This window comes from Anthonomus grandis, chromosome 1, assembly GCF_022605725.1.
Source record: "Anthonomus grandis grandis chromosome 1, icAntGran1.3, whole genome shotgun sequence".
Classification (NCBI taxonomy): domain Eukaryota; kingdom Metazoa; phylum Arthropoda; class Insecta; order Coleoptera; family Curculionidae; genus Anthonomus; species Anthonomus grandis.
Genome location: NC_065546.1, coordinates 6,136,674 through 6,160,199, shown reverse-complemented (window position 1 = coordinate 6,160,199; position 23,526 = coordinate 6,136,674). Strand labels below are relative to the sequence as shown.

At 32.9% G+C, this 23,526-nt stretch overlaps 1 protein-coding gene across 2 annotated transcripts in view; it reads right to left on the bottom strand.

Annotated features, from left to right (window-relative positions):
* Nucleotides 1-21,525, bottom strand: part of LOC126740132 (bestrophin homolog 24) — a 51,365-nt gene extending 29,840 nt beyond the window's left edge. The window contains exon 1 of one of the 2 annotated variants that reach the window (XM_050446062.1): nucleotides 21,242-21,525. In XM_050446062.1, the coding sequence (XP_050302019.1) occupies nucleotides 21,242-21,312 (71 nt within the window). In that variant the 5' untranslated portion in view covers nucleotides 21,313-21,525. The remainder of the gene's footprint in view (nucleotides 1-21,241) is intronic. The other variant, XM_050446054.1, reaches the window with a different exon arrangement.
* Between the last annotated feature and the right edge of the window lie 2,001 nt (nucleotides 21,526-23,526).

Below are 23,526 nucleotides of genomic sequence, written 5' to 3'. Positions count from 1 at the left end.
AATTAATACTTTTACGTAATATTTATCTATTAGTAAGTATACATTTAAGGCATTTACTCTATGAATAACTGTAAATAATATATATTTCTCTATTCCTTACAATAATCGAGTGCTTTTAAATGTAAATCTCTACAAATTGATTAAATAAAACTAATTTTTATTAATATTAGTCACTGTATAATACAAAACGCTTTATGTAACACTAAATATTAATATTTATTGCAAAAATAAAAAGCGTCTTGCGAATTATGTGCTAATTTATCTAAACCGGAAATAATATTAAACAACTTTCATTTTTCGGCCCAGATCGAATTGTAATGTATTTATATTAATAAAAAGAATGTTTATTGGCAATGAATTTTTTCTGAGAACTCTTTAGTATTTTTTTATAATTTCATTGTTAATTAGTGGCAGTTAAAAAAGTAAAATTATTCATAAGATCGCTCATTATAAACAGTAGTTGTACAAAGAATGAACTTATTTATTGCCAAAATTGCTTTTGCTCCGCTTTTGGCAGAAAAGGGGCCTTATAATATTGATGTTAAATAAACGTATGTAAAAGAAATTTTAAGACAATGCACATTATATACAAATGTTCCTATTTACTCAAGAATTTAAAAATTTTAAAAAATTGCCCAAAAGTAGTTCATATACAGAAGCAAAATACTTTAAATCAGCCGATATTGTGCATACGAATTGTTTTATTGAAAAATATCTTCTGACATGCCAAGTTTAATTAATTTAATTATTCCAAAGTTGTAGATATAGGAATAATTAAGAACAAAAAAGATACATCCGAAAGAAACCAGAATTTTATTTTCGTTTAAAATTAAAAACATTCATAACGTAATTTTCATCAAAATTGTCTCAAATTACTTTACCAACAACTTTGAAATGTTAAAAGTTGATCCTATAGTGGAAACAATTGCTCTTATTTTATTTTTAGGTTATGGATTTTTGACAAACAATATAATTTCGAAATTATTAGATTTGAAACTTGTAACTTCAATTTAATTAAAGAAGAAATAAGGTTTTTGCAATCATTTGATGCTGTTTCTCAATTATTTAATGTATTAATTGCCTGCGAGATCATTTTTGATAAAGGGTTTTTAGAAATCTTTTCATATTGACCATTTTGAATAAGATCATTAACTCGTTTAAAATCTTCTGCTTTGTCTAAAATAACAACCTTATTTCCTTTGTCAACTTTTAAATAGAGACAATCTTTTTTTAAATAATATTGAACCTGATCTGTTTTTTGATTCGGAAGATTTCTTGAGATTTGGCTTCAAATCTTAATGAGAGGACTGATTTTTCTTTTAATGATATCTCTTTCAAACTCATCAATATTTTTATTTGGTGCAGAAAACATATTTGTAGATTATAACCTCAAACATGTTTCTTTGAAGATCACTCCGTGTGACTCTACTCTGTGGTATTTTCTAGCATCTTTAGAGAATAATTTAGAGCTTAAGATGCTAATATCGTTAGTGAAAAACGGGTCAGAATAAAATAAATATTTTTGGTTAGGCGTAAAACTGTTTTGTCATATAAGTATATCACAAAACAGTTTTACGCCTAACCAAGTTACTTTTTTTCTAGCTGTATATAGACAACTTTTCTTTTTAGTATGATTAATCTAGTAAAGACATATAAACTATTATTTCAAAAATCAGCAATTTTGATGGTTCATTAAGAATTTTCCTTAAAATTCTCAATTTACTTCAATGGGTGACCACGGTAACTTTGGCAAAAATTGTAGGGTAGGTAGGGGCTCCATAGGCAAGTATTTTGAGCATAGGAACCCATGTCCGGAAAAGCCCCCATTCGGAGATGGGGCTGTTTTAAAATTGGACCCTTCGCGGCAGGTGAGTAGGCAACCCAACGTACACGAAAAGTTTTTTTTACTTTTTCTGAATACCATGTATTTTTTTGTCAATGACAACGATAAATTTTTGATGGAAACTTGACTGACAGGAAGAAAAATCTTGCACGTTTGTATGAGAAAAAGTAGACGATGACCCGGCTAACTTTCCGTGAGCTTCCTGATGTGCATCTAGTTTACGGAACTACAGGCAGCAATGCATTGGCCGCTCAGCGCTTGTACGCTCAGCGTTTTCCACAGCGTGACCAGGTAGACCGCAGCGTGTTTGTAAATGTCGACCGCACACTACGGGAAACGGGATCATTTCAAGTAAGTCTTGTTCTTTAAAAGTATGTTTTTATTGCCAAAGTATACATTTATTGTAAGTCGCTTATACGGGACTGCTAACTAGGTACAGCAGGAGCGAGGACGACTGCGTCTAGCACGTGATGGACTTGAAGATGCTGTAATGGCACGTATTGACGACAATCCTTAAAAGAGCATTCATCAGGTCGCTTCCGAAGTGGGTTGCAGCCACGGGACGGTATGGAATATCTTTCACGATAACAATTTACACCCATTTAAATTGAAGAAAGTTCAACATCTCTTTCCGGATGATCCCTCTCGGCGCATACTGCCAGTGGTTAAACCAACGCATTGGGGAAATCCTGATTGCCTGCGGTATGTTTGTTCCACCGACGAAAAGGGCTTATCTAGAGAAGGTATGTTCAACGCCCACAACAACCACTTCTGGTCGGAAGAGAACCCGCATGCCATGCATGTCCGAGGATATCAAAAGAAGTTTTTTGTTAATGTTTGGGCTGGCATTGTCAGCGACCACATGCTTGGTCCATACGTTCTACCCGCCCGCTTGAATGCAGAAAATTATTTGATATTTCTCCAAGGCCAGTGACAGGAATATTTTGAAGATTTGCCCCTACAGATTATTAATAACATGTGGTGGCAGCACGATGGTTGTCCTGCGCACTGGCCAAGGCCGATCCGGGACTATTTAGATGAAATTTTCCCCAATCGTTAGATAGGACGTGGGGGTCCCATATCGTGGCCACCGAGGTCTCCTGATCTTACGCCACCAGATTTCTTTCTGTGGGGCACCATGGAACAAATGGTGTATCAAACACCACTGGATTCGGAGAAGGAATTAATTGCGCGAATTGTAATGACCGCAGAGTTCATTCGAGAGCAGCAGGGTGTTTTCGCTCAAATGCAAACTTCATGGCACCAACGGATCGATAAATTCATCCAGGAGAACGGGCAGCACTTCGAGCATCTGTTGTAGTGCCCCTGTCCATCACTTTGTTTTTGTTTTATTTTCCTCGTTTTATTTTAATCCTGTTAGTTTAAGACTACTTTTACTTTAATAATTTTAGTTTTATGAGTTATCTCCGGTATTTTTTGTGGAGAACTTTGTTGCAATTATTACATCTTTTTGTTCTTAAAGTAAAGCGTTTAATTTGTGGCTCGTGTACGATAGGTTGCCAGGATTGCCTTATTGCTTTCCCATCTGGCGCAAAAATTTCAATTTTAAAACAACCGCTCAATTCACAACATTTGACCCGACTAGTGCGGTCTGTGCGGATATAAATCGTGATTACTTCCTTAACCGCCAAATAGGCGATTTCAAAGTCAACCTGACATTTGACAAACTATACATGGTATTCAGAAAAAGTAAAAAAAAAAACTTTTCGTGTACGTTGGGTTGCCTACCCACCTGTCGCAAAGGGTCCAATTTTAAAACAGCCCCATCTCCGAATGGAGGCTTTTCCGGACATGGGTTCCTATGCTCAAAATACTTGCCTATGGCGTCCCTACCTACCCTACAATTTTTGCCAAAGTTACCGTGGTCACCCTGTATACAACTAACAGAATTTAAATCATTCGTTTTATTATGAGTTACAAAGTATATCAGATCTAATAATAACTTAGCAAATATCTTTGAAACCACAGAAACTTTCCAATTTCTTTAAAGATCTATGTAAGTAATTTTGATTATTGTGAAAAAGCATGGTTAAAGTATGTTTTTGCCCCTTGCGACCTTTAAACCGCTTTTTTTTTAAATTAACTCAACTTCGTTAGATTGTGTTTAAATTATGACGTAATTCCACATTTGAAAATTGCTAGATAAATTGTTTAAGTAATTCCATATCCTCTTTTAGCGTTCTGTAATTATTGTAAAGAGTCTTAGGAGAATTTCCATCAATAGTTTTGTTCATTAAATTCATAACCTAAATATAAAAGTGATAAAAACTTCATAAGACTCAAAAAATTAAGTAAACTGAAAAAAGGATGTTGGAAAGAAAATGAATAGGGAAACATTGCCAAGATATGAGAAACTTTAATAAAATAATAAAATATAGATCATTGGCTTGGTACAATTTAATATGTTTCCTGGTATATTTAATTTATCCACAGGTGTAAGAGATTGAAAAGTAACTAGAGGTAACAAATGTTTTATTAAATTGGTCCTGGGTCAGCGGATAGCTCTCAATTCTCAACGTGTCCATGTACGTCGTACTATCAAACAATAATTTTATAAATATTATGTTTAGTGTTAATATCCCAATTGCAACTCTTCCATTGACACTACCAAATAACTAAAATTAATTATGTCCTTATATATTGGAATGTGGTTATGTGTGCAATTCAGGTATTTTTCTTCACATGTTTTAGCCACACGATTAGAATTATCAACACTCGGTAAATTATGGCGTTTTATATATTCTGAATACTTTTTTGTATAAGAAACCATATGCCCAAAATAAATGGTTTGTGAAATATGCCGAAACAGACTAACGAAACATGAAATATAAATATAAAAATGTATTTCATTTCATTCTAGATTTATTGCAAGGAATATTTAATTTGTTGTCCATTTGGTTTAATGTTTCCCTTGCAGTTATAGTTTCTACTTGAGGTACCCTGTATAGAAAATTTTTTATTGCAAAAAACGCGCAAGTGACAATGCTAATTGACGTGTCCGAAAAATAAAAAAAGAAAAGTACACCTGAGGTTTAAATGTATTTGTTCCCTCCATTATGAGTTCTCTGTATACTAATGAAATGAATTCGCCAGCCTAGTGTCTATTGTTGTTTCTAACTATTTAATTGGATTTTAAAGACATTAAGGATGACAACGAAATATGATGTAAATTTAATATACATACAGGATGTTTTGGGAGGAAAGAGAAATATTTTGAGAACATGTTGAAAAGGTCAAAATAAGATAAATTAACCCATATCTTTTAATCCGATTCTCAACCGTTTCTGAAATAATGGGATCTAAAGTTTTTTTGTAAGATTTTTTATTTTAAAAGCAATAGAAACAATTACTAGTAAAAAACAAAATTCCGCTAATTTAAAATATTTTCGAAAATACCCCCACCAGCTTCAAGGCAAGCTGCAGCACGTTTGTTAAGCGCTCGTGTTGCACGTTTAATTGCTTGGGGATTGTTTTTAATAATATTTGAAGGATTCAAAATTTGATTTTAGAGTCCTTCTACGGTTTCTACTCGGGTTCCGTACACTAGAGCTTTCATCCTCCCCCCGAGGCAATAATCCAGTGTATTTAAGTCTGGTGACCTCGGTGGCCAAACTCGAGGTCCTCCTCTGCCAATCCAGCGATCAGGAAAACGATTGTCTAAGAGATTACGTTCTCGACGATTAAAATGAGGAGGGGCTCCATCGTGTTGAAAATACATTCGGTATTGAACAATTAGCGGAACATCATTCAACATGTGTATTAAATGGTTTTCCAAAAAGTGTAAATATCCTTCTCCAGTAAGACGCTCATCTAATACAAAAGGACCAAATAACTAGTCGTTCAGCATTCCACACCACACGTTAACACTAAATCGATGTTGAAAGTTTCGTTCAAACGTGACATGAGGATTTTCATCTGACCACCGATATTCATTGTGTCGGTTATTAATTACATTGCGGGTAAAATGAGCTTCATTGCTAATAAAAATGTATTTACGTAGGCCTCGATTTTGTTGGATCCATTCGCAAAATTGAACCCTTAAGCCATAATCACCCTCTTGAAGATGTAGAACCGGTTGAATATGGAAAGGCTTAAAACCGTTTTTCCTAAGTGTCTTCCAAACGTCCACATGTGATGCTAATCGAAGTTCTTTTGAGTAATTCTGCAGTTTAGCGGCTTTTGTCAAATTTGGCGTAGTTTCACCGGTTTTCTTTTTTTAAATAGCTTAATTTTATCTGGAAAAAATTAATAAAGTGGCGGAAGGTATATTTTGCAAATAGTTTCTTTATAAAAAATGTGAAGTACTCACAAATAAAGGTAAACTGATTTATTTAAATTTTTTGCTGTTTTTTTTTGCTTAAATTCAATGACAGTCGCTATCTGTTAAATGGGTTGTCGACTCTGGGAGTATGTGTGCAGTGTTTTGGTTTGTTCCGTTTCTCTATCACCGCGAGGGGAACATAAGGCGCTGCGCACAGACCATAGATATACCCAACGCAACCCAACTCAACCAAACCAAACCCAACCCAACCCAACCCAACCCAACCCAACCCAACCAAACCCAAACCCAAACCCAAACCCAAACCCAAACCCAAACCCAAACCCAAACCCAAACCCAAACCCAAACCAACCCAACCCCTCCACCAAACCGGGGAGCTAACGCTCCCCGTTGGGTGGGTATTGATGGAATGGGAAAGGATGAGATGGGTTGGGTTGGGTTGGATCTTAAATTGTTCAAGCACCGATCATTAAATTTTGCGAATTTGTACAATTTTTTTTAAGTAGTCTAACTTAAAAAAAAGACACTTTAAAAATGATGTACACCTAAAAATAAATTTTCAATTCAAACAAATTTGTGTTTATTACATGTAATTGACACTTGTGATATGTAATGAAACTAGTGTATAATGTTATGATTATACACTAATTTCATTCACCCATTTTGCAAAAAACCCGACCATTTTTCGTTAGTTTTGACAAAAGCCGCTAAACTGCAGAATCGTATTATTGGTAATTCTTGCAAAATGGCTAGATTTCGATATATATTTTTCACTAAGAGTGGCGGAAAGCCAAATTTTATCACGAAGAGGGTGTTATGACGCCTTCTTCTTCAACCTTCTTTTGTAATCCGCCTCGTACTCGCCTCTAACAGCCGGGTTCTCTTCAGCCATATCCAAAACATTTCCTTAATTTTCCACATTTAGTTCCGCCTCTCGTTAAGAATTAATATTTACGCTTGGAAACATTCCTGTTTCCTGAGCATTTGCAAAAATTTTCTGAAAAACTTTTCGATTAGAAATTCTTCGATTTGGAAAACGACGTCGGTATTCATCAACAGCATGTAATGCGCTACCATTACAGAATCCATACACGAATATCATGTCAGCTCATACTCTTTATGGGTGAATTGGTGAGGCATTACGTAATGGAAACTTTGCTCTTTTCAAATTCAAACGCCTAAACATGCTTGTCAAAACTACCAGTCAATTAAAATGGGTATTAACAAACAATGAAGAAATACCTGCAACGTGAGTTGCAGAGAAATACAGAGACCATAATTATTCCAAAAATTTACAAAAAAAACTTTAGAGCCGATTATTTCAGAAACGGTTAAGAATCGGATTAAAACATGCCGGATTAATTTATCTTATTTTGACCTTTTGAATATGTTCTTTAAAATATTTCCCTTTCCTCCCGAAACACCCTGTATAGCAAGTGTTGCAATTATTTATTTAGATTGTACGTGGAAATATTCATAATTATTGATAAAAGCATTATTATCAATAAAAATATCCATTCCCATTCATAGTATATGCATTGGTGACCCTACAACTGAAACTAAATAAATCAGTGATAGATCTAGGATGCCGCCCTAAGGACAAACGATGTAATTGGAAGAAATTTATCGCAATTCTATCTAAAATCTGGTTTTTTAGCGTAGTTTAATTATTGCGTGAATTAAAAAAAAATTATTGGTTAAAAATGGATTAAGTTTTCAAAAATCATTATAGGCAACCATAAGAAATGGTGTATATAAGATTTAGTTTCTGATTAGTAACAGAAGTCTATTGTCAAAAAAAAGAAGAAGAAAAATAATCCCCATAAGCACTCAAACCCCAAGAAACCTATATATTTGAAGATTTGTACACAAATTACTTATTTCCATAACTTTTTAAGTGCTTTCATTTTTCACCCAACCAATTAACTATTTACCAAACCATGCAATTTCCTCAATATAATTTACGTGATTTTTTTTTGAACATTATAAACAAGTTCCAATTTCTTGTTTACACTTATTAGCCATGTCTGGCCGATATTTGACATCACTTTACCTTCCTGTTGTGTTCGTTGCAACAGTCAAGGATAACAGTCATAAAAACCCGATCGGTTCTCTTAAATAAGTTTCTTAAGGTCAACCGAGATATTTCAACACAACATAAGATCAGCTGTTGAAAGTGCATTGGGTGATCATTAATGTCTTAAGCGATAAATTTTCCCGTAGTTTTATCGGTAGCATTTTCCACGCCTTAGATTATGCTGAAAATTACTTTTACATTTTTTTTTAATAATGAATAAAACTGAAGAATGTATGACGCATAAATTGCAATGGTTGCTATTTAAATTATTATTGTTATAGTTTCCTTGAAATGAGCATATTCTTTATAGAAATAGAAGTGAGAAAGCTTATGAAGGGCAATGCAATGGCTATAGCGAGAAACTTTCATTTGAAGGGTCAGGGGAAAAAAGCAAGTAAGTCAATTTTTCACGAAACTGAGAAAAACACAATTTAATGTTAAAAACGGTATAAAATCAGTATGAGAGCATATCAAAAGACTATTTATAAAAATAGCTACAGTATTATGTTCTAAGAAAGTAAAAAGCGAGTTTCCATGATGTCGGTTGTATCCAGATTGATCCAGAACTGAAAAAAAACCACAGCAATGTAAGGTGATTGTAATAAATTATATTTTAACTTGCATTAAATTAGTCATCGGGTAGATTGAGAAAGAACTTGACAGCAGAGGGGCTACAAAACTTCATTAAACTTTGCAAATCGTTGAATTTGGCTCTGAAAATTGGCAGAAGGCCTAAAAAAATTAATTTTGTTAAAACTAAGTAATATTTATTTATCTATCTAGTTTGAAAAGATATTTTTCCACGCGATGCTTGTAAAAAATATAATATTTAATAGAACATACCATTGTAAGCTGGAGAGGGAAGCTCAAACAACCCCTTTGGCAATGATTGAGTATGCCGCGGTGCTCTAATAATTCCTGTCAGCATTTCTCCAAAGTACGTCGTGCGATATTGTAACAAACGGCTATATGTAACATATGGCTAGAAGAAGCTTGTATGACTTTGATAGGCTGCGTTTTAAAAGGGCATTTCACCTTTTCTTCGAAATCTTTTGGTATTTCCATTGGTGCTTTTATGTTCCATAGACCAACATTTTTATCGCACTCCAAGTATCAGTGTCCACGTATAGAAAATGTAATTTTAATGTCTGTGAGGCCATGGATGCGATTGTTCGTTAAGTAATAAATTAATCTAAATATCTTGTAGTTTTTGTTCTGCCCTCCTGCAGAATCACAGAAAATTTCCAATTCCTGAACTTCGTCATCCAAATAGTTCATAATAAAATGAAAAAGGAATAAGGCCACTTCGTTCGGTCCTTTTTTGGCAACACTTTCATCGTACACGTAAAAATTGGACTCACCAGTTGCAAGAACGTGGACATTGAAGGAGTACATAGAAAGTTGACGTTTATAATATACATCGTTGGTAGCTATCTGCGGCAGGGAGACATTTTTAGCGAAATCTATGCAAATAGCTTCTTTCTTTTTATTTTTTCCTGCCTGGATTTTGGCTTTATTCTTATGGTTGTAAAAACATCCCGCCCTCTTCTTATGAAGAATATTGTTTGTTGTTAGCTGTTGAATTTGTTGTTTATCAGGTTCCGCAGATAAAGCTTTAACTTTTGCTGTATATTTATCACAAGTTGCACAAGTGTCCGTGCGGGGACACCCAAAAGAAATATTAAATTTCGTGTTGAAAATCATCCGGTAAGTATCGTAAGATACCAATGCTGCAGGGTGTAATTCTTTGAATAGTTTATACATTTTCTTTATGTCTAGACTTTCTGGCAAATAAGTTTTATCTGAATCTTTAAGGCTATAATGACTCTGGCGACTTTTAAAACTTTTGATATGGTTCTCAACCAGAGCTGCAGTGACCCTATTTAGCTGTATGTGTTCCTTAGAATGCTTACCCCTTCTATCCTTAGGTGCACAACCCATTGATTTTAAACTTTTCTGCACATAGTAAATTTTATTTTTGCTAATGCCATGTAATGAGCAAAATGCCTTTGCACATACAGTAACATCAACCTTATTTGCCGCCTCGTCGATGACTCGAACTCTATACGAAAAACTAGCATCACGCAACTTCGCCTCCTCTTCTTCCTTTCGAGGTCTTCTCTGTGCCACGTGTCCTACAGTAACTAGCCCAGCCAGGTACATATTTTGTTCATCGTGGGATTGTAACTGGTTAAAGTAGCGTAATATCTCTTTTCTGTTATGTTCAGAGATTGAACCATAACACTTAAATCGTTTGCAATGGCAAGGGGGACCAGCTTCATGTGTCGCAAGTCTTAATTTTTTATTTGCATCAGACATCCGATCAGTTTTCTTCCTTTTTTTGGCTCACTATGAAGTTTATCACTTTCGTCCGAGCTTGACATTACGCTATAGTCACAAACACAAAGCTAAACAGATGATACAAAACTAGCGAAACAATAGTAAACGAAAACAATCTAACGGCTTTAAACGCTGTTGACACACTAGTAATGCGGTAACAGGAACCGTTCCAGGTGGCAATGGCGGCGGCGGCGTTTCGTAATAATTAGTGACTTGCCTGGTTTTTTCCTCTTTTCGCTTGACTTACTTGCTTTTTTTCCCTTATAGCAAAACTTTGAAGCCGTATATCGGCTGACTAGCCTGCTTTTTATCCAGTTTAAGTGTTTCTAAAGATACTTAAGATAATTCTGAACTGAATGCTCCCAATATCTTAATATATCAAAAAAATTGACTTACCTGCTTTTTCCCCTAACCCTTCATTTTAATAAAGTTTTAAAGGGTTAAAAAGTATTTTAGTAAATTATTATAAAGTATAAGGTGAGTTAAATGGTTTACTTTATATAGAAGTATGTTGCCTCAGATCAAAGTAAGTAAGTCTGTTTACTTCTAATTTCCGTTTAATCAGCCTGACTACCTAAACTTATTGTTTTACTGTATTATTATGCTTTAATTAAAATATATTTAGATCACGCTATCTGGACTACCTATAACAACGGGGAATGAGAAGGGATGATCCATTATGAAATTTTGTGACGTAATTTATGACTTATACAGGGTGGTCCAGTTTAAACGTCATTAATTTTATTACGTGATAGAGAATTTAAAAAGAAATACTCTTTCATTATAATTTTTTTCTTAGATACAGGGTGTTAAAGTTAAGAATAATTAATTGTTTATTTATCGTAACTTTTAAATTACAAGCTCAATTTAAATTAAATTTTGCGTGCAGGTTATTGTAGTAAATTATTAATTATTGATGAAGCTAGTTTTTAAAAAGGTTTAAATGTTATGATAAATAAATAAATAATTATTCTTAACGTTAACACCATGTATCTTTGCTACTACACATTTCTGAGAAAAATTTTATAATGAAAGTCTATTTCTTTTTCAATTCTCTATCACGTGTTAAAATAAATGACGTTTGGACTGGACCATCCCGTTAAAAAATTATCTATTTATTAAGATACCCTTAATAAATAGACCTCAATAATTTTGTAATAAATTTGAAAACTTTACTTGATATTTCATCAAATCTTCAATTAATACCAAATAAGGTTATCCCTTCTAATTTAATTCATATATTTAAATACATATACGGTACTTTATAAGTAAAAAAAAGAGGGTCGCTGACCCCCTTTTGCTTCCCTCCAGCGGCACAAAATGGTTCCAAAGTAACCTTGAAAGGTTATAATGTAACGTTAGATTGGTATCTCGCGGACGTAAAACTGGTTCAAGATGCTTTTTATAGGACTCCGAATGGTATATGGTGGATTAAAATCGTTTTTGTTGGCTGCTTACGGTAACAGATTTTCGAAAAATGGTGACCGTGTGATGAGATTGAACGAACAACGTTTGAAAAAAACATCGATTCTAAGTCTTTTAAATCTTATTTAATATATTAAAAATAAATATTGAGTTTTTCTTAGAACATTGAAAGGCCTTTCAATGTTCTAAGGAGTTTTTATAATTCACCATTAGTATAGAATCTACTTCAGCGGTAGATTTCTTCCAACTACATAAATAAATAAATAAATAAATAACGCCTTTATTCAAGTATTTCTTTGCACATACAATGCAAAAACATATGAAAATGTACACTCACATCATATGCACAAGAATAGCGCAACTGGCGAAGTTTAGCCTCCTGGCCATTCTTCCACTCAACCAATTCTCCGGATATTAAGTTCACCATCTTTAAATGTTAACAGAGAAAGTCTAATAGAATGCTTTTAAGGGATAACACTGAGGATAAAACAGTTTTAACCAACCATAACAATATAACAATGCAGTACATATATACATACAATATATCTGTCACTAAAAAAGTTCTAAATCTACTGTACATCTAATAAATACCTCTTGTACTTAGACCTTAAATAACCAGTATTGCATACCTTAAATTCAAGAGGTAAGTAATTATATAAGTTAACACAATTATAACTGAACCTCTTTTTAAAAAAAGAAGTTCTATGTTGTGGCATTGTTAAATAATTTTTATCTCGCAAAAAGCGATTATGCACAGCCTCCCTATAAATTAGTTTTTTAAACAAATATACTGGTTGTTGACACATATTTAGTTTTCTAGAGAATAGAGTCAAGTTAAAATTATACCAGTTATCACACTTAAGCCAACCCAACTCTTTTATATTTTCTGAGACATGATCAAATTTTCTTAATTTATAAACAAATCTACAGCATGTATTCTGAACGTATTGTACCCGTTTTTTATTTACAACATGTAAGAATGGATAATATACTATGAAACAATACGAATAAATAGATATAATAAGTGACTCACACAATTTTTTTTCTGGTTTTAAAGTTTAAAAGGTGTCTGCTAGCATATAAAAGCTTCATTCTCACATAACTTCTTTTTAGTAAAGATTTTAAATGTTGTTCAAAATTAGGCTGTATATCTATACACAAACCCAAATTTTTACCGCAGTTAGCAAAAGTCAACCGAGTATTTTCAATCTGAATATTAAGTCGATTCATGAGTATGCCCCTTTTCTTTTCAGAACAAAACAGTAACATTGTAGTTTTTGCAGGATTAATTGTCAGATTATGTTCCGTTGAGTATCGCAAAATATTAGATAAATCTAAATTTAAAATCTCAGCAGCATTTGTTAGCGAACTTTGCAAATGTTCCTCGTAAATAAACAGTTGTTGTGCGCACCCCGTAACGCGTAGTTTCGTAACCGGTTGTTGAGGGCGCCGCGCGTTAAAACGCTATCTGCTGATTGGTCCGCCTGCGTCGGAGAGTGATTCCCCTCGCGATAGTGAAGAGAAGGAGACAGACGATTAGCGGCGTAGGAAGACCACGCGTCGTTGTTACTTATATCTAATCTAACCCTTTTTGACTAAAATCACGCCACTTGCACGTGGCTGATCGAAGACTGGGGTTTTCTCTTTTAAAATTGAATAAACAAATCCTAAAGTTTTTTCACGCATTATATTTTCACACTGCAACCCAAATTAACCAACAGCATTGTCCTAAAAATGTTGTCTGGATTAAACTGAAATAATAATTGTGTATCATCCGCATATGCTTGCATGTGCGTTGATACAATAGAAAACATATCTGCAGTATAAATAACGTACAACAAAGAGCCAAGTATGGAGCCTTGTGGCACTCCCGAAATAATGTTTCTACTCTGCGATGTCTCACCACCTATCCTAACTACCTGCCTTCGACCGAAGTATTTCAACCTTCCCAAAACCATAATATGATAGCTTGGCACACATCAACTCATGATCAATAACATCAAAGGCTTTAGAGTAGTCCATCAAAATCAATATAGCAGCCATTTGCCTATCTTGAATTTTTACAATGTCGTCAGTAATATTTAGAAGTGCAGCTGTTGTACTATGACTAGCTCTAAAGCCCGATTGATGCACAGGAAAAAAGCCATTTGTATTAAAGTAATCAGTGATCTGAACATGAACCACTCTTTCCAGAACTTTTGATATTACAGGAAGCAGACTAACAGGCCTCAAATCTGTAAAACTGACAGGATCATGGTTTTTAGGTAGTGGGGTAACAAGAGATTCTTCCCAGCAATTTGGGAAATGACCACGTTCAAGACAACTATTGACAATATGAGTTATATGTAATATTATCACATGCAAACACAGTTTCACCATCTGAAGTGTTATGCCATCAATACCTGCAGCATTTGACCTAATACTCTGCACATACTTAAACACATCAGAGGGATCGACCAATTTGAAAGTAAATTGTATGCCTTCCCTTATTTTATTATTATTATTATAATATGCTACTTTATTATCACAGTTGTTTAATTTTTTAAAAACGCTGCAGAAATATGTATTTATCTTTTCCACATTTACCAATTCAGAAGGAATCTGAATAACTGTATTTGTAGGAACATAAACATTGAGGTCTCTTAAAGTTTGCCAAACTTTCCGTTGAGCCTTTTGGGTCTCCAAATATTGCAGATAAGCCAATTTTTACTTACGTATAGAATTCTTAGTAAGATTTCGAAGCATTTTATAATGTCCAAAATTTTCTGTAGAGTTGTTTAATTTACATTTGAGCCTTGCCTTGTCCCTTTCCCTCATTAAACCTCTTATTGCATAAGTCAACCATGGTGCATAAGGCTTAGTCACTCTAATGGACCTTACGGGAGCATACTTATCAAATAAATACTTTATATTATGAGTCAGATACTCAACTTTACTATCTATATCATGAAGGTAGAATAATTAGAATTACCTGAGAAAAGTCATAGTTATCAAATAATTTGCTGACTAGGTTTTGAATATTCATCATATTAATGTTTAAATCATCAAAAACTAAAACATACTCATCTACAGGCAAGATTTTAGGTAATATTCTATCCAAGATATTTACACATTCTAATACATTATTACCTACTCTATAGATAACACCTACTGCTATGGATAACTTCTGCTTTACTCTAATACGTACCCAATAATGTTCAAAACCTTCTATTGATATTAAATTCATAAAGCTTAAACTCTCACATTTTATTGAGCTTTTTATGTAGAAGCCTACGCCTCCACCTCTACCTCTATTACGATCTTTTCTATAAAAATTGTATCCTGGAATACCAACAGCATCTGATGATGTATCACTTGTTAACCATGTTTCCGTTACACCAATTATGTCAAAGCTATTATTCTGAATTATATTAGTGAATTCGACAAACACTGATCTAAGATTCAAGTGTCCAAAGCTAAGCACATGTTTTTCTATTTGCTTAAATACCATCTTGTATAAAGTATTAGTTTCCCTCTACTTAAATTGAATAGTCTACTCTCTGATTAATGACCTCTAATAAATTTAGCCTACATGGACATTGCCTATCGAGGGCCAGATGAGATGTGCTCAGCTTTAGACCTGAACTTTTTTTATTAGACTTGCAACAATTTATACATTTTAGCTCATTTGACCCACAATCTTTATAAGAATGATTCTCTGCGCATCTAGAACAAACTTTTGACACTGAGCAGTTTTTGGCTAGATGGCCAAAACTCATACAGTTAAAACATTGGATGATATGAATATGATTAAATACCCATGCCCTTGACCAAGCTATATTAACTTTTTCTTTCCTTAGTAACAAGTTAGGAGTTTTTGGATCTACCTCTAGAATTAAATCTAAGTTTTTATATTTATTTTCACTTTTCTTCACAATTTTCATGAAAAAACCAGCATGCTCTTGTATGGCATTCCAACGAACAATCTGAACCACTATGTCGGTGTCACTATCATCCATGGATATGTCTGTGGGTTTTATGTTGATAATCTTAAGCTTCGGTTTTCTTTTAACTGGTTGATCAATCTCTACAGTCAACTATTACTACTACTACAATCAACTACATCATGTACCCCTATGGTGAAACCTGAATCTACCACTATATTTAGTTTTAGTTGTGAATCAAAAATCCATATGAATATTTTGAGATATGATCCAAGCAATCAATTAGAAAATATATACTTAGAATCATTAGAATTTATTGTCGTTATATAAATTCTTAATGGCTTTAAGCACAATTAAATATTTAGAAAATACAACAGACACATACATGCTGATAAACTTATTTAATTTGCATAAAATACATAAAACGCCTATACACATAACCATATATCTTTGTAAATGACTAATAGTATCGATGAAAATAAATTAATTTCAGATAGGTTGCAGTAAAAGCAAATAGCAATAGAAGACAGTGTTTACAAAAATGTCTTCTTGTCAGATGTTATAAAAATATAGAATAAAAAACACTCGCCAATATAATGAAAACTTGGGTATACAGGGTATTTCAAATTCGACCCTCAACATGGAGATCTATAAGAGATATAAACGGTTAAATAAAAATAAAATTGATAATATTTGAGCTTAACAATATAATGTTTAAAAAGTTCGAAAAAAAGTAAATTTTATTTTTGTCTGAGATTATTTCTTATCCGCTTATAAAATAATTTAAAATAAAGTCTTGCATTGCCACTTTTTTATGTACAACCACCACGAAATAGGTGTTTTAGATTTTACTACGGCGTTTTATTTTTTGCCAACAACTTCATCATGAACTTTATTTTTTCTTATGAGCCTCATATTGGATTTTTACATTTTTAAAATTTCCCTTATTAATGATGAATCACAAGTAATATTTTGTTATTTTTACAAATCTCAATTTTTGGGAAAAAATTTAATTTTCCGTAATAGGCTGTGCATAAACTGGCAAGACAATACGAGGGTGGTCTCAGAAGTACCCGGCCTGACCTAGAGATGCTGGTAGTAGTTTGAAAAATATCAGTGTATTAGAAAGTAGAAGATTCTATACAATCTATAAAGCATATGTTTCAAGTTTGAAGACGCCACGTTGTTTAGTATTTGTTTGGCAGCCATCAATAATGAACGTTTTCAGTGAATTTGTGAAAATGGAGAAAATTGGTCATCGTTATGTGATACAATACTTTTATTTGAAAGGCCTCACCCCAACCAATATAAAAGCTGAACTGGATTCTACTCTGGGTGAGTCTGCTCCTTCGTTAACAACAGTAAAATATTGGGTAGCAGAGTTTAAACGAGGCCGTACGAGCTGCCAAGACGAGCATCGCAGTGGTCAACCAAATGAGCTGACGACTCTAGAAATTTTAAAGAATTCACAAAGCGGTACTGGATGATCGTCGACTGAAAGTACGCGAGCTAGCGGACATAGTAGGCATTTCAAAAAGTGCAGTACATTGCATATTAACTGAAAATTTTAACATGAGAAAGCTGTGTGCAAGATGGGTGCCGCGTTTGCTCACACTCGAGCAAAAACAGTGTCGTGAAGATGTTTCAATTTATTAGCAAGAAAGCAGAATTTTTGCGTCGTTTCATAACCATGGATGAAACATGGGTCCATCACTTCACACCTGAGACAAAAGAACAATCAAAACAATGGACTCAAAAGCGAGAACTGGCTCCAAAGAAGGTGAAAACCATTACATCTGCAGGCAAGGTCATGGCGTCGGTTTTTTGGGATGCGCGAGGGATAATTTTCATCGACTATCTTGAAAAAGGTAAAACTATCAACGGCGAGTATTATGCGAACTTATTGCAACGTTTGAGCGAACAAATCAAGCAAAAACGGCCGCATTTGGTTAAGAAGAAAGTGTTGTTTCATCAAGACAATGCACCAGCTCACAAATCCGTTATTGCAATGGCCAAAATTAACGAATTAAAGTTCGAAAGAATGCTACCTCATGCACCCTATTCGCCAGATTTAGCCCCCTCAGATTATTTTCTGTTTCCAAACTTAAAAAACTGGCTTAGTGGTCAAAGATTTTCCAACGATGAAGAAGTGATGTCTGGAGTTAATGGCTATTTCGAGGCGCAAGACAGTTCTTATTATAAAAAGGGTATCAAACTTATAAAACCTCCCTGGGAAAAGTGTATAGAGCTGAAAGGAGATTATGTTGAAAAATAAATTAATTTTTTTCCAAAATGTTCCTATTTTCTTTCTTGGGTCGGGTACTTCTGGGAGCACCCTCGTATTTGAACTGTTAATAAATATTACACGTTATAAATTCAAGCTAGAGAGAAATTCTAGCAATGCAATTCCGTAGTACCTACACACATTACTTCAGGGTGACATCCTTATTATTTACGAAACACTATGTAAATATTTTAAAAGAGACTAAATTAATTCAAGGATTAAATCTGATTTTAACCATCTAAAATAAAGTTAAGAGAAAAATTATAATTACATATAGACAAAAAATGTGTAGATTTGATTTTTTTCGGCATAAAAGATAAATGCTTGTAAAATAATAAATAACGTTAAAAAATCACAGTAATTGTTAAAATTAGTACACCTTCAAACTTAAATAAAAGACAATAAAATACACACTATATTTCAGAAACACACGTTTTTTCAGGGGTTGAAGGGGTATAAGCTACCCGCAAATAACTTAAAAAATCATAGAAATAAGTAATAATTTTATTACACCTTTAAACTTGGTGTATAAATAAAAGATAATAAAATACACAATATATGCCAAGTTTGAAGGTGTAAAAAAATTATTACCAATTTCTACGATTTTTTAAACTATTTGGGGGTGGCCCACACCCCTTCATCCCCTAAAAAAACGTGTGTTTCTGAGATATATTGTGTAATGCAAAAAATATATGTATACATATATATGCAAAAAAAAATATTGCGTGCAGAACTTATCTGGGCGAATGTAAAAATTTGATTTTCGTTTCTGATTCTGTTGCTAACTTCCATGAGGTAAATGAACAAGATCCTCTACCTAAATCTGGGGTTTATAGCTTACAATGTGCCGATTGTCTCGCTATTTATGTAGGTCAGTCAGGCAGGAAAAGTTCCACTGGAATACAAGAACATTTGGGTCTGGTGAATAAGTTTAGAGACACTGATACTATTCCTGCCTTTCCTACACAATTATTGTCATCGGGCCACAATTTGCCTGTTCCTGATAATGAATGCCAAAAAAACGGAAAACTGGACTTTCTGGAGACATTAGAAATCACCAAAGCCAAGAAAAGCCCAATCCTAGACTGTGTTGCCTGACATACTCCACTGCTAGAAATATCTCCAAGGACCTGGTAGCGCATTAGTTTACTGACGTGTTTTTTGAGATTAGCAGTAGGTTCGAATCGCGCTTAGGACAATAATTTTATATTTTAGCATTTTATCAATTTTAATTTAGTTGTTTTGGTTTTTTACAAACTTGTGGAGTATCACATTCCTAAGAATTTATTTTTATTTAGTGTACATGTATGTACTTTGTACTCGATTTTTAAGGTACCAATTTTATCTAATTTTAAGGTTCTTATTAGTATCGTATTTAGTATCTTTGTTTTCAATTTTTAGGTCTGATGATGCGCTCTTAGTACGAGCGAAACACTTATATCCTACTGTTACAAATACTTTTAAGACCGAAACTTTGTGTAGTTCCCTTTAGATTATTAAATCTATTTCTCTTTGAGAAAATGGACGACTTCTTTCATCAGCATAAAGTCATTGAAAGAAAATGATATTTGATTGCAAGGATTATGACTCTTTCTCAATTGTATATGGACATTCTCACTATTCCTGACTCCAATGGATTTTTTGATATTTGATTTCATTGCTTATCGGTCTGTGACCTTATTATGTCTGTATTTTTTTGAGTAAGTATTTTTTACAAGTGTTTCACTTTTTCTATTGGTCTACATAGCCGAAATTGAAATACAAATTGCATCTTGATGAAGAATAGTTATGAATTTAATATGTATTATGCTTCCTTCTCATATAACCAGAAATATTAGTCACGAAGTGAAATTTTAAGACTCTTTCATGGCTGGTAAAATAATATCCCTGGATTCAATTAGTTTTCTAATTTTTTATCACAAATCAAAAAAACCTAATTTTTCGAACAAGAAAGAGGTAGAATTGGAAGAAAAGATAAAGTTTCCTAATATTTTACTTGATATTGAGTTGAAATTATACATTCCAGTCATCATATTATTGGTATCAATCTAATTGATTAACTATTCTGAAGACAACAATGTATATATTATGAAGACATTTTAATGATGTTTTTATAAGATTAATTAATTTTGTCATGACAGTACCTGTAGTTGTAAGAACAGCATATTTGCCTTCCCAGTTAATTATTTCAAACAGATATCGGTAATGCACGCACTGCCTTCTAAGAAAGTCTAAACCAACTAATTAGTATGCCCAACAATACGTAACTTCTTCGAATTTATTACTGTGTAAAATACATTATACATGTGTCAGTTATACGCAGAGCAATGTGATTTTAAAATCATGTATTGAACCAATATTGATTTTGGGTTTAATTATTCAGTTACTCATAAATTAGATATTTTTTAATTAAAAAATATTAATTGCTTTATATATGATTAATATAAATGTATACTTCTTATTGCATTGAATCTTACACTTTTATAAGCTAAAAAGTCATCGAGAGAAGTTTTCTTATTCAGATTGAAAATAAAAAAAGCTGAAAAAAAATGTTGATTCATTAATCTTTTAACAATGTAATAACTTGGGCGAAGTCAATATCACTAGTATAATATTTAAGTGTATCCGCGCATGGCAGATGCTTACCAAATTTCAAAAAAATATTAAAAGCACTCTAAATAAATAGAAAAAAAAAGTTTTTTACTATGCGAAAATAATGCGTGGCATCAAAGTAATCAAAAATAAAGATTTCAAACATAATTATGGTTTTTAGAAAAATAGAGTAATAAGGAAATTATGATAAATATTTTTCTTAAACACTATAGCTCAGAAATTAAGATGTTTAGGGGCTAAGATGATTAGACTGGTTTTACAGCTAATTAAATTAATTTTCTTCTTAAAATCATTCAAGTATTATCGGGGTTCAATTAATACCCTTAACTAGATACACTAACCCATGTCTCTCCAACTTGTTCATAAATTATAACTGTTAGTAATAAAATTTGATTGTTATTTAGGTATCTTAGTTTGAAACTAAATGAATACATACATGCCAAGAACTTTCCAAAAACATCCAAAAGTACTGCCGTTTGGTACGAGCCCTCCATAGGAAACCGTCATGTTATAATCCACAAAATGCTCTAGAAATTGTATGCACTAACCTACTTCACACTTCTTCACATTCACTACGGTGACCGCGTACGGACGAGGTCATCAGTATGAACCGACCTTACGTATCGTCCACAACGGCAGAATGTAAAATACTAAAAATCGCACCAGCACCACCAATTGACAATCACCGATCGGGTATAGACTCAGGTGTGTTGTTAGGTGGTACTGGTAGACCAATACCCATAACTATAGTGGGGCTTGTGTAAGTTTTGATGCAGCTCTTTGTTGCTGGAGGATGGGTGTGGAATTAGCAGGAAATTGTTTTATTTTATCTTATAGCACATTGTAGGTCTGTTTGCCATTTTAGAAAGTTTTTCATTGTGAATGACGGTTAAGGAATTTCCATTGTATGCTTCTTATGCCAGTTATTCAAGACCATTTGCGTTCCAATTTAAGTGAAGTGACTTATTTATCACTCTTGTGTATTATCGCAATTTATTACTCAAATTATTATTTTTTTTATTTATAGTTGCATTTTTTATACTGAATTTAATTCTGATAATACTTGTTGCATGTTGATCGATAATACATCGCCTTTCTATTTCTATGTCTACTATATATTTTTAATGTTACACTCCCGTAACCTTGCTCTTTTGTGTATTAGCTACCAAACACAAAATTGCCTTAGTAATATTTTTTATGGCGAATAATTTTATGAAATTATTGTTGCTTAAAAACTTTCACCTCACAAACTTTCTGTACAGGGGTTCCAGTTAAAAGAAAAAAACGGATATATTCTGATTTTTCTTGTATTTATCAAGATAATTTAATACCCAATCGATGTATTTTAGCTCGGAGAATATGAAAATAATCAAAAAAAAATAATGAATAACAAGATTTACGCCAAAGATTTTCATAGCTGGTACTTTGTGTCTATTTTCAACAATTTTTGAGTTTTCGGCTCTATTATTAGCTCTGGAGTTTAGAAATTACATTTACTACAAATTTTTTTTTAAGAAATAAAAACATTTATTCATAGTTATAAATATAATCAAATATTTTCGAATCATTTTAGTAAAAGAATGGCTTTTTTTCAATTTTTTATTCAAGTATTTATTTAACATACCCTGTGTAAATATTTTGCATAAAATATTTCTCTTATTCCAATTTTATAATAAATTCTAAATGAGTGCGGGTGTATCGATGTATGTATGTATGCACGTAAAATATAAAATTATACGGTGGAACCTTGACATAAAAGTTAATTTCAAAACCCCATTGCGAATTTTATTGCCCCATGTAACAATAGCAGTAATTATTATTCAATGGATAATTTGCACGAAAAAATACTTTTTTAATCTCAATGTACAGCCTATTTTTACGTATGATCTTTGTATTGTCTTGACAATATCTGTAGAACGAATATAAATGACAGGCTATTGAACTTTTTTTTTTAAATTACCCTTAATTAAAAAGAAAACATGAATTTTATTTGATTAAAATATAAAACTCTTAAAATTAGTTTTTTACTTACTTATACATGGTGGTCTAGTTTATACGTCATTAATTTTAATACGTGATAGAGAATTTAAAAAGAAATAGACTTTCATTATAAAATTCTTCTCAGAAATGTTTAATAACAAAGATACAGGGTGTTAAAGTTAAGAATAATTATTTGTTTATTTGTCATAGCTTTTAAACTACCAACTCAATTTTCAGAATTGTCAATTACTGATGAAGTTAATTTTTTTATGTATCAAGGGCATTGTAAGGACGATAATGTCCGAAAGGTGGAAATAGTTGGTTTCCGCCTGATTAGGCTATATTATACAGGAGTAAAACAAACTGTTGTTTTTTCTCGTAATTTCAAAAGACCCTGTAGGAAAATTAAGGTGGATAATTCTGTTTACATACTGTTCCTTGTAATCTTTGATGTATTCCAAACATTTCGATTTTTGATTCATTCCATTATCCCATTTCTGCTGCGAGCTGCAAATTTTTTATTAAAACGCTGATTTGAAGCGTATTTTTATTAGGAGAAACAAACACTAGGTATATCATAAAGTTAATTTAAAAAAAACAATTTTAATAGCGTGTATTTCCTCCTCTCGCAGCAATAACAGCTTGCAGTCTTCGCGGCATCGAATGAATAAGGTTCCTTATTCTTTCTTGAGGAATAATCTCATATCCTTCGATCAGCGCTAGTCGTAAGTCTTGCAAGGT